Source organism: Syngnathus acus, chromosome 5, assembly GCF_901709675.1.
Source record: "Syngnathus acus chromosome 5, fSynAcu1.2, whole genome shotgun sequence".
Lineage (NCBI taxonomy): Eukaryota > Metazoa > Chordata > Actinopteri > Syngnathiformes > Syngnathidae > Syngnathus > Syngnathus acus.
In genome coordinates this window covers 1,891,527-1,904,394 of record NC_051091.1, presented here as the reverse complement: position 1 = coordinate 1,904,394, position 12,868 = coordinate 1,891,527, and the positions used below count along the sequence as shown (strand labels likewise).

Sequence of the window (12,868 nt, the reverse complement as noted above, 5' to 3'; positions counted from 1 at the left end):
TTTTACAGCGACTCATTGGCAAGGCCGTGGCGAGTCAAGAAAGAGCTCCCCTGCCTGGGTTTAGAAAAATATTGTGGTTTAAGATACCGTGCTGGCTGTATTTTTTGTTGTTTCCATGGTTACAGTACACAATAAAAGACAGCCTTGACTCGCCATCGTACATGTCGACATGCAAGCCTGGAGCGGCGTCCTATGTCTTTTATCCTTAATTCCATCGTCTTGTTCTGCAAAGGATTTTTGCCAGGTTTATTTTTGCTTTTTTACAGTGCATGAAAACAACGTTATATAGGCAAAACTGAATTGTGTCATTTATTTGCATTTTAACTATTTGCAGACAACTCAGGAAACACATTGTAATAAAAATGAAGTGAAAAATAAAGTTATGAGAAAACAGCAAGAAGGGCAGGCATTAAATTTCACACATTCATTCATCTTCTGAATCGCTTAGCCTCACGAGGGTCGTGCTTTTTGGGCGGTCGCCAGGGTACGCTCTCAACTGCTTGCCGGCACAGATAGACAAACAACCATTCAAAAACACACTTGTTAAAAACAAGTAGTGATTGTTTTGCCAATGTCTTAGCTGAGCAATTATTTTGACATGTGGAATAGTACCGAAAAATTAATTCATCATCGCACCCATGAATTAATCTTCAACTCATCTGATATGCGTGATTTGTCTTTGCCAGTGAAACAAATCCACAACCACATTGACCTCTTCAGAATAGAGCTGAGGGCAAAGAAACTTTATTTGACATGTTTTTATTTTTTCTGCCAACTTTCTAATTTTAGGTATCCCAGGTCCCCGTAGAGGCCTGCGAGCAGTACACAACGTGTGCAGAATGCCTGAGCTCCGGGGACCCTCACTGCGGTTGGTGTGTCCTACACAACACGTGAGTCGGCATGCACACAAACACACACAGCCTTTTCAAGGGATTCAAAGCATAACATTGCTATTTAACCAACTTCCAGTGGAATATTACAAATAAGAGGAAGCATGTGATTTGCGCTATTTGAGGCGAGACAATTCTTTTTTTCAGCAGCAGTCAAAGACAATGGTGAGATTTGTCTCCCATGACCATAGAACCCAATGATTGATTGGTTGGGAAATACTGTGCTATCCCGGGTCCTAGACCATGTCTTTGTCCTAGACCACAGACCTTAAATTCGTCTAGGGCCTGGTCCTTGGCGTTAGACCTAGCCCAAACACTTAGACTTGAGCCAACATGTTTAAATAGCTGCTCAGCTAAGACATTGCTCTGTTCTGAGACCTTAGACCTATGTCTAGGTGAGACCTTAGTACTAGGTCTAGACCTCTCCAAAATTATTGTCTGGAACAACTGGTGTTGGTGTAGTGGGCAGGAGGGAGGGGTGGTTAGGGATTAGCCGGGCCATCGCGACGGGACCTCAGCATACCCGCGGGAACATTTTGGATCCGACAGAGCTAGCTTATCTCTCATCTTAATTATGTGACCCCCAGGTTAGGTTGCATAATACCTCGATATGGAGCATGGGGGATTGAGGAGATTAAAAGCCTGTGTTTTGCAAGACGGACTGCAATGTTTGAAGCTGACCTGAGCCGGGGGGGATTTAGCACCGTTTCATGGTGATGCGCGCGGTTCTGTGAGTTCTATCTCGATGAGAATCGGCGTCACTTAAATTGCAGCTTTCAGAGTTGTCGCATCACCACTGACCTTAGAGGAAAGAAAAAATGTTTTGTTTTAATCTAAATTGACTCGTTTTTTTCCCCCCCCTGTTGCCTCCTGCCATGTCTAATTATATGAATTAATGCTGTCCACTTATCACTAAATTGCTTTCTCAAGTGAGTTGTGATCCATCACTCGGCAGAACAAGGCCACTTTAACTTTCTGACAAAGGAATCCACTCTTTCCCATCTCTCTGGTCTCTTAGCAATTCTCACATAGCCACTTTTGCACTACATTCTAACAGTTACATATGAGTATATAATAAAAAAATAAAATGGACTTTTTCTGGAGGACTCTCACTCTGAGGCTCTGTCTATAAATGAATGAACATCTGCTTGAGGGCATGCTTGCCAAGGACAATGGAACAAATGGACCTCATCAGACAAAACCCGATGAATCAAACGGCAGCATCAAAAGACAGTTTTGTCGGCCGCACTTGAGCTGATGAACGGTCACAAGCCCACACCGGCTGCTCCTCACAGCCTCCCTGGAGAGGTCCGGAGCTATCCACGCCTTTCCATTCCAACCTTCGTATCGCGATGTAATTACAGCGGAATCGTATGAGCTTCTTGAGCACCCTTGGCACCACCAGAGAGCTTGAAAACGTTAAAGTTGTGACCGTGTACGGTCACAACACATTACTCTCAGTGTGCTGATACGATGGAGCAGTGCAGCTCAGAGACTCTTGTTCTTTTTTCTTAAATGATGTTCTTTTGCTTCAGTCCAACCGACCTCTTAATGTCTGAGGCTGCCTGAAGCTTCAAAACAGCTTACTTACACAAATAATGCATTCCAACTGTCTCTTGCTTTTTCCACTGGGGAACAACATCTACGTATATATGTATAAAACTTCCATCAGCGAATGGTTGCTGGTCCTCGAAAAAAACGTATGAACTCGAACATCACGAAAAAAAGATGATGACTGATCTAGATGATGTATCAAACCATTTGCATTCTTTTGTTTTGTACAGGTGCTCAAGAAGGGATCGCTGTCTGAGGGCAGACGAGGCCTACCGCTTCAACACCGACATTGACCGCTGCGTGAAAGTCATCGCTCACCCGGACAGCATCGCTGTATCGGCCCACAGCGTCCCGGTAAATCTGCTTCTCATCCTCTCGTCTCCAGACTACCGGCGTTATCACTTGAGTAGTCTCAAATAACAAACACTCCGATTGAAGACGTGTTTTGTAACTGACAGATCAGCTAGAAAAAGTTGAACTCAAGCAAAGCTTGACTTTTTCTAGATTGGCCTGATTACCTTTATCATTTTATAAACTCAGATAAGACCAACTCGTGAAGGTAACTGTAGCAAAGTCAGGCAAATTCCGCTTGCAATCATCTCCCAGCTTTGTTGCTTCACATGCAATCTGGTTTGATGTACCGGGAGATGTGTTTATTGACTAATTGTGGCGCGTCGTTCTTTTTCCCCAGCTGCTGCTGGAGGTGAACCACGTTCCCGACCTTTCGGCAGGAGTCACCTGTTCCTTTGGGCAACAGGCCGAGGTGGAGGGTCACGTCAATGGCAACAGGGTCATGTGTCTGTCCCCAGATGGGAAGGAGGTCCCGATGATACCAGAAGGACAAGGTGCATTTGAATAAAGTATTTGTTTTTCATGCAGAGGAACGTGGAAGATGTTAGATTCTTCCAAATCTTGAAAAAATGTTGAACAGAACAATCAGGGTGGGGCAGATTGGGGAGCAAGTCAAACTGCTGGAGATTCCGAGATTCCTCCAGAGCAAGATGTCTGTCCGGAATGCAAATAAATTATTTTTATGTGAAGCCACCACTGGCTTATTTACCCTAACCTCATAATTCACCTAAGAGCAGAAAGGCTCATCATAGACATATTTTTGAAAATAGATGAGTGACAAAGATTTTTAAAAAAGATTTCACACTTGATGGGTAGGAACAATAAAAAAAATGGAATATGTCCCATTTAAAAGATGCTACTCTGCAATCACAGTGCAGTAACATCAACACTTCATTGCCTTCACTTTTCACTCCTTGGTGATGTTGCAGCTTTTGAAGAAGCTTAACCACTACTGAGTGTGTGTGTGTGTGTGTATGGCAGGTAATTACAAGTAAGAGCAAACTTTAATGGACTGTAAAAATGCTCACTGCAGTTCTCTTGGGAGTGAGTCCACGCGTGTGCATGCGTGTGTGTTTGTGAGTATAGAGCTGATAAGCTGAAGTTAAAGTCTTGCTGAATCCACAGTTCTACGTTGGGACACGATACCCAACTGTGATATTAATACGAGAGACATGAACAAAAGATGGAGATTATTTTTTTTGGTTTTGTTTAATATGCAAATAGTGCGCCCTCCAAGTGCAGTAATCCTCTCAAGTTTTCACCTTAGAGCAATACGCTCTTGCAGAAAAGCAGATGCCAGGTAGGAAGAGATAAGTAAAAGACGTTTTTGTTTGTTTAGCCTTTTTATCTGGCCTCACTTTCTTTTATGGTACTTTACTATATTTTTGGCTGGATTGACACTGCCTAGAGTTCATCTAGGATTTGAAGCCATGGTTGTTTCTAGATTAACGCAACATGACAAAATGAATTTGTGATAAGTGAATGTGAACACGCGGGGGATTCTTCTATTTTAATGAGGTTAAGACCTCAATGCCGAGGAGTAGCCAAGCTGTACTTTATACTTTGAATTTCATTTGTATTTGGATTACAAACTGATAACATATCTCAATCATGTCACTTGAGAGCAAAAAATGTGTTTCTGCTTTGCTAGACTGGGCCGGCGTGGAGTTAAGGTTGAACTCCAAGGAGACGGGTCAAATGGTCGCCAGCACGGAGGTGAAGTTCTACAATTGCAGCACGCATCACATGTGAGTCCACACACCTGCGTTTGCTCAGTTCAATGGGGAGAGGAGACAAGCTCATTTAGGGCACTGATGCACTGATTCTTGCTTAAGATGAGACTCTTAGATAAACTCTTGAGCTAAATCAATCTGTCAGCTTCCATTTTAGTCAACATGATGCATTTGTCACAGCCCGCTTGTTTGGGATTTTAACCGTCTAAGAGATTTAAATAGAAACAAATAGATAATGTCGTTGGTGATGAGCAAATAAGCACAATGGTTTCAGTTCCCGAAATTGAAAAATAATTAGACTAAATGCCATTTTCTTATTTTTTTTGTACCCCAGCTTATCCCCCTGGCGCTTGGCTTTTGATAATTGTGTTTGTTGTAAGACAAGAGATAGTGTTAGCTATGCTTGGTTGCCTGGAGGGGAGATGAAACAATGCAGTGATAAAAAAAAAATAAAAAAAAAGACTTTTCCTTCAAATGTTCACATTTTAAAACGCTATTAGACAATAGACACAGGGAATGTCTTGGCTTGGAGCCATTATGCTAACCGGACTGTCTTTTTAGCATGATACCACACTGCTTATCAACGAACAAATGTTCATATATTAACCTGAAGTCAGATTGGTCGACAGCATTAAATAAATAATCATTGTTAGTATGAAGGTCATTTTAAGTTCGAGGAAAACAAATACTTGGCATTACTTTTGTCTATTTCTTCTTTTTATCGTATCACTTTCAAAATATATTTGACTTTGCAAATGGTATAAATTTAGTGAAATGGCCAAAATGGTTCAAAGTCAGTTTTATTGTGATATTACAAAGTTTCTCAGTCAGGCAGGCAGGCAGATATTTCCTTGGCAAATGGCTTTTTGAGTTTGCTGTTATCAGTAGAAAATGGATGGATGGATTATGGCAATACGTAATGTATAACATTGGGTCTCTGGTAGGATTATTATTTTTTTTTAGTCTTGGGCAAAAAAGCAAAAAAAGATCATAGGCCGCTCTGAAATTCTCAGAGCATATAATGTGACACTTCCAGATGAACTGATACATTTACAAGTCCTTTTCAGACTTTTTCCAAAAGCTTCATTATAATGATGCGGCATTAAAATATTTCATTGCACTTCCTCTTCTTGGATATAGTTTCACCTCCTTTGCTGATTATTCACTAGAAATCAGGCAGCCTCACAATAACACTATAAATATACAATAACAATGGAACATAATGGAATTTTCATTCGTTTCAAGATATGAGATGTTCTGAGTTACGGACCGAATTAAACTCAAGGCGTGTCCTCTTAGGATTTAAGTCAACAGCCGGGCGCACACAATTTACACAACTTTCCCTGCTCTGTAAATTACCCTGAGCCGGGAGCTCATAATATCTGGATTCGTGAATACACAATAACGTTCCTCCTGGAGGTTGCATTTTGATTGATGAGCGTGTTGGTGGTGAAATTAGCCCGCAGTGGCGGAGAGCACACCGCCGATGCTAAAGGGCTCTTTGACTGCGACATAAATACGTGAGCATACCCAATTAAGTCATTAGAGAGAGCAATGGGGGAGCTCATCATACATACAAGACCCTTCATTAGCATGGCACTGACCCTAGCGAACTCGCCGTGATGAATATTTCACATCCAACAGCGCTCCAGACCCGCAGCATCCCGTCATTAATAATCCCGCCGCCGCAGCACCCTGGCACTCGCGGCCTATTAATACCTCACCTCCACACACATTCAGAAAGAAGTCTCTCACCTCTTGCCACACGTATTCTGTCTGTACTCAGCATATTTCATATTCTCCCATTGCCCCGCCGGCAGCTAATGACGATACAATAAATACACAGCAGCTATTGGTGTTTGTGGCTTGGAGCTGCAGCATTGCAGAGCCCATTGTGGTTTTATAGACCTCCAACCCCCACCGGTTTTATTATATTTCAAGGTCGAATTCAGCAAAGTGGAAGTCAAACACCTCTCCCCAAATTGATGTCTCTTAAAAGCGAAGCGTATGGACTGATAATGACGACCACGCGTGTTGTCGATGTTGTTTACGATAACGTGAAGATTTACAAGAATTGGGAGGCGAACCATCAAGGTCAGAGTGAAAATAGTCTTCTTTGCTGTTCGACCATGTTGCTGTCATGGTTATGGCAATGCTGTCAAAGCTAGGACAAAAGTAATAACTGTGCTGCACAAAACACAGGGCTGCAGTTATAGATGATGCAAGAAACTAACAAATGTTTATGATACACGGAGATTAAAAAACACTATTACATTGGTTTAATTTGCCAACAGTCTGGATTATGCTGTGCTGAGAACACCAATGACATTTGTAATTTCCCAGAAGGGGCCGCTTAAATGTCATTGGAAGTTGTTCTTGCAATACACAATTTTTATCCCCCTTTTGTGCCACCCAATATTGATGTCTGCATGACACCGTTTCAAATGAGTTAACTAGTTTGGCGTAATGCCTGAAGCATATCGCTCGCCGTGACATCCGCTAGCCAGAGGCTGAGATGCAGTTTGTTTACCCATGAGAGTGCATGGCGGTAACTCTTCCTCTTTCTGCACTATACAGAATGTTCTGTACCAAAATTTCAGAATACAAATACATGTTACACCTCTAATTATTACCATTCGTTGATTTTTTTTAGATCGTGAGGTTTTGCTTCTCAGAATCATTACATGGTGGGTTCGATCAAATTTTCTCACAGTCCGAAGAATCCCCCCTCCTATTTTGGACCATGGTCGTTAATGTGAGACAAACAGATAGCATTTTTTTGAACGACCGAGTTACCCTTACAGGCAGATAGATTTGTTGAGCTTGTTCTTGTTTGTTTGCTTCAGAAAACATGTTTGCCCCGCAAGCATAAAAGCAAATTAAATTTCATTTAGAAAAATGTGAGAGCAAAAAACTCAGTTACAGCACAGCCAAGCCTTTGTTGTGTTGCCGGTGAGAAAACCCGAGTCCCTCAACAGCTGTGCATCCATCAAGCCATCCATCGCTGTGTAGCTCTCCGATTTGTATTTCTTTAATGTCTTTTTTTTCGTCATTTGTACTGTACGCACTAATGAGTCCGCTCGGTCCCTCCCGCAGGTGTCTGTCTTGCGTAAACAGCACATTTCGCTGCCACTGGTGTAAATACCGCAACATGTGCACCCATGACCCGAGCAGCTGCTCCTTCCAGGAGGGCAGAGTCAACGCCTCAGAGGTACGACACAAACTTGCTTGTAGCGCATTGGACAACATGTACTGAACGAAACCATACAGGCTGTGAACTCGCTACTCACGGCATTGACAGATAATATTCAGTTTATCGTGTATTTGACTTATAGCCCTAACAATAATCAAAATTTAAACGGCAATGACATGGCCGTTTTTATGGCAACCTCTCAAAATAAACTTCCCACTTTGACTAGATGACCTCCTGAATTTCTGAAACCTTCAGGGGGCGCCACAGAGTGAATTCAATACCATTGTGTTGTATTGAATTCACATTAGATCGACCTTATGAAGTGGCTGTATCTCTATCACCAAAACCTGATAGCACATAGCATACATTCCATAAACACAACTGCTTAGATCTAAGCATGGCTTTAATATATCGTGAAAACCTGCAAGCAGGACGTGCATTATTGGGATTACAGATGTATTTGCCGCTGTAATCCCCGAGGGACGTACTGAAGTCTACATTAGTGCAGTTGACAAGCAGACGTCGGGATATTTGACAGTGGCAGATTGTTAATATCCTGTGGAGAAATGCTTTTGTAAACACTAGAAATAATGTAGACAGACCAGCAATTGATGAAGAACATCAAGTCAACCCGCTTATTCCAATCTGTTTAAATAACCAATTTCAGAGGCTAAAATATAAATGGAACTAATATCGCAGCAATTCTGATCATGTGAATGCCCGGTTGGCCTGTTTAAATAAAGTATCTGGATAGAGAGACGAACGGATGCTTGCAATTCTCTTCGATTTTGCTTGATTGTATATTTCCATCAAATCCACTCTAACTTTCTGTATTTATTCTCTTGATTTCTCAGGACTGCCCTCAGCTCCTCCATTCCGGTCAGATTCTCATCCCGGCCGGTGAAGTGCGACCAATCACCCTGAGAGCCCGCAATCTCCCGCAGCCGCAGTCCGGCCAACGGGGCTACGAGTGCGTGGTGACCGTGCAGGGCGTGGGCCACCGCGTCCCGGCGCTGCGCTTCAACAGCACCAGCGTGCAGTGCCAGAACAGCTCGGTACAGCCTTTTTTTTTTTCAATTTATTTTTTGGGAACATTTTGTTTTTTCAAGGTTTTTTTTTTATCTTCTCTGTCACCAGGAGTCCAAATGAAAATGAGCTACAAAGCTAGAATCGACTCTTGAGTTCCATCTTTTCTGTACATAGTCCCAGACAAGTAAATGAAAACAATTAGAAACCTACTGAAATTGGAAACAGGATATGCAACACTCAATAAAATATATTCTAGTCTGGCATAGTTTGGTTTTGAAAGAGGAAAGCAGTAAATGTAGAAAAAGAATGGAGCTTGAGAATAGTCAATGGGAGGCAAAGAAATATCTTCCTTGTGGTTGTCTACGACCTCGTCTTGTAAACTGGGGGTGTCAGAGGCACCAAACCAGAGCGACAGGCTCCAAATGAATGCGAGAGATGTCTTCTCTTTGTTGCGCAATTACAATGCCAGGCGTGTCGTCTGTGACAATGCATGAAAAGGGCATCGTCCTCTGACGCGGATGATGGCAGATGGTTAAAAAGCCTCTCGACTCGCCACTGCCCTTTCATCCGCTCTTCCCCTTTTCCCTTCTCACCACTGTTTACTGTCTTCCAGTACATGTATGAGGGCATGAAGATCAGCGACCTGGCGGTGGAGCTCGCCATTGTGTGGAACGGCAATTTCATCATCGACAATCCAGAGAAGATTAAAGGTGCCTTTGTCCATCCGTCTCTGCCAATAGCCGAGAGGGCAAGGGACTCAATTTTACAACGGTGGGATGGATGGGTCACTAAGGGCGCCTCAAGGCCCCCCCCTAAGTGCTCGCAGGGAAAGTTCACTATACCAATAAGCGCTTATCAAGTAGCGGGCAGTCATTAGTTTGTCACAAGGGGGTGAAAGATGGCGCTATCAATACTGCCTCACCATTATCGTAATGAAGGACAAAAACAGATTTCAATCGGTCCTAGCCCAGCAAAAATGGTGAGTGACCATGACAAACAAATCTTGCAAACTAACATCATTATTATCATACTGCCACTGTGCCAATTAACAAGAACAAATCTCTTCAGTTTTCAGTCAATTGGTCTTGTTTTTGGATTTTGACAGGTTGTATATTTTATGACCCTGCCCTTCTGTCAGCCATTTTCACCAAAAAAGTGAGCCTATGTGGATGTGCGTCCCTTTCACAGTGCACCTGTACAAGTGCAGCGCCCAGCGAGACAGCTGCGGCATGTGCCTGCGGGCAGAGAAGAAGTTTCAGTGCGGCTGGTGCAGCAGCGAAGGCAGGTGTACCATGAAGCGCCACTGCCCGCCCATCTCGCCCTACGCCAGTCGCTGGCTCGACCTCTCCGCTGCAAATGTCAAGTGCACCAACCCGCGCATCACTGAGGTCTGTTTGTCAATTTACTCTGCTGAGTAAAATGTTTGAAACTATAGGACGCTAAATAATAGACGGTTCACCTGTCTTTGTCCCATTGTATCATAAAAAGATGTCAAAATATTTTGTGACTGTTGAAGAAAAAAATCAATGTGGGAGGGGTCCTCTGAACTTATTTTTTATATATGGTCTGACTATAAACAGTTTGCCAATCAATTCAGTTAAATATTTTAGATATCTCTGTATGGTGGCAGCCAACTCGGCTCGGTTCACAACAGGCGGCAGTTTTACAGATGGAAAAGGATTCTTTGGAAAAAAAGTTTCAAGCTGTTTGTTGTCACACAGTTTAACTCAACTTTAATTTCTGTCTGCAGCTGCAACAAAGCACTTTATCGTCAAACTGAAACAAAGATTGACACGTTTTGTTCTTAAAACGACCACATTTTGCACACCTTTGCATTAAGTCCACTTAGCCTAATGATAGCAAAGAGTCCAAAACACCAAAGATAAGCCTTGGTCTAGGTGGTAGACTTGACACTCGAACCACTGCACACAAAGTCGCGGGTCAACTTCAACCATTCCCCATCTTATGCACAGAACAGCAAGCCGTGATGAATCTAGCTTAGCGGGCTAGTGTGAAAGGGGCTAAAGGCACAAGTGCGTAAATGCCAGAATGATACCAAGAAGCTTTTGCGTGCTTGTGCACGAGTCAATAAATTCTGCATTCTAACACAGTAGCGGAAGGCGGTGCACAAGGTAAACATCATGCTCGATAAAAATCAGCGTGTCATGAGCGTATGCATTAGCATACTCATGATTAAATATTAAGAGCTACTCGCACGACTGTCGGAGCTCGTTGGAGCCGTGTGACGAACCGTGACACTTGAAAGACATTTTCATTAAGTCACAGCGTCGTGAAAATCCAGATTTTAGTTGTTAAAAGTCAACATGCATCAAGAGCTAAGTGGAACAGTGACCATGGAGATCTCCAAAAACATATGCAGAGATATTCAAGTACTCTTAAAGGAAAATAGCTCAAATCCAGTAAAGCCGCACTGATTCACAAATTGCAAATTCACTCGACACAACTGTTTGTCTCCCCAATGAAGCGTTCTACGAGTTCACCTGGATGACTTTTGAATGCGGGTTATTTACAAAAATTCGATGAATCTCGAGCGACAAACCGCAGTTCTATTCACGTGAAGGTGGCAGGCGGGTCATGTGCCCAAGACGGCGCCGAGCTAGTCCATCAAAAGGTCTTTGATGTCCCACTTGTATTAATAGCGTTTGTTAAGGAGACGCGCCGAAATGAATCAAGTACAGTGTTCTGCTGGAAAGCACCACTTTGGCATTGCTGCTGATCTGCTCTGCATGGATGGCACATTTTGCACTTATATGAATTGTTTGTGGTAGATCTATGATTTATTAATATTGGCAATTCTAATCACCCTTTTAAATTCCTAAACCAGGCATAAAAAACACAATCTTCCTTCCATAGGTGAGCCCAGTTGCTGGACCTCTGGAGGGCGGGACACTGGTTACCATCCAGGGCCTGAATCTGGGGCTGTCCTTCTCTGAGTTGGAGGGCAATGTGAAGGTGGCGGGAGTGGAGTGCGTCCCACAAGAGGAGGGCTACATTACCGCCGAACAGTAAGAGAGCCGCTTTAGCCGCTATGTCCTTGACATAGAATCAAGTTTTTAAGTATAAAACGGAATTACTGGATCTTCATTCAGTTTTACGAAGCGGAATTTGATCTTTGCATAACCAGGAAAGCTCTGTCTGGTACCAGTTTATTATTATTTCTACTAGTCATAGTAGCGGTCAGGAACGTTGCAGTTTGATATTTTTACAGTGCCTTCCCAGACCGATCTTTTTCTATTTATTTTTTGAGTAAATATCAGTTTTAGCAACACAGGCCTCTTCTATAAAGACGCTGCAGACGGCCCAGAGCAGTCGTTTGGATACCCCTAAATCTTTGGATACTAATAAATCTGTGCATTTCTATTTTCCACAAGGGGTTGTCTGAGGCGGGGCTTGTTTTGCCTCTGATGCTGTCAGAGCCAATGGGAAGAGACGGCATTCGCGCTGGCTGCTGTTTGGAGGTTGCCAGCTCGGCTGTAATTGAAATGCGCGGCATGTCACTGACTGGAGGGACAATCTGTTAGCCATCCATGTGTTTCTCTCGCAGGCATGTAATGTGATTGGGCTCACACTGCAAGGCTTTCAAATTTATCTCCTTTTATTTATTAAAAAAAAAGCACATGTTGAAGGAAAATGGGAAAAATCTTCAATTCACCGTGCGCTCTATAAAAAGGACAGCACTGATATAAAAGACATTATATATAAAGACGGGGTCACTTATTTAATGGCGTTTGATCTTATTGACCCGGCAGACAATGCGGATTTATTGTGGAAACTCGTATGTTGTCATGACAACTGCAGGTAATAGTGGGCGGCAATGGCGCTGCGGATGGGGGAAGCGGGAGTGTAGTTTATCATCTGAGTGGTGGAGCTGTTTTCCATTAGGAAGAAAGATGGTCCTCTACATTGACCCGTAACTTTTATGAAAGCAGCCTCAATCACAGCAGCCCCCTGGGGATGAGTGTGTATTTGTGTGCCACGCCAAATCTGTTTCCGTTTTGGTTTGCCACAGTATTGTTTGGAATGCGAAAGCCGTTAGCTTGCTTTGTAAATAGGGTCACTGAGGAACTACGCTGCTTACTGACATTAACCAGCAACAA

At 43.0% G+C, this 12,868-nt stretch overlaps 1 protein-coding gene across 1 annotated transcript in view; it reads left to right on the top strand.

Moving 5' to 3' along the window:
- The window catches only part of LOC119123028 (plexin-A2-like), a 63,474-nt gene that overhangs the window by 34,671 nt on the left and 15,935 nt on the right, over nucleotides 1-12,868 (top strand). The window contains exons 5-13 of the mRNA XM_037251793.1: nucleotides 790-890; nucleotides 2,675-2,798; nucleotides 3,136-3,289; nucleotides 4,447-4,543; nucleotides 7,625-7,739; nucleotides 8,576-8,776; nucleotides 9,364-9,460; nucleotides 9,939-10,138; nucleotides 11,625-11,776. Coding sequence (XP_037107688.1) covers nucleotides 790-890; nucleotides 2,675-2,798; nucleotides 3,136-3,289; nucleotides 4,447-4,543; nucleotides 7,625-7,739; nucleotides 8,576-8,776; nucleotides 9,364-9,460; nucleotides 9,939-10,138; nucleotides 11,625-11,776 — 1,241 coding nt within the window. The remainder of the gene's footprint in view (nucleotides 1-789; nucleotides 891-2,674; nucleotides 2,799-3,135; nucleotides 3,290-4,446; nucleotides 4,544-7,624; nucleotides 7,740-8,575; nucleotides 8,777-9,363; nucleotides 9,461-9,938; nucleotides 10,139-11,624; nucleotides 11,777-12,868) is intronic.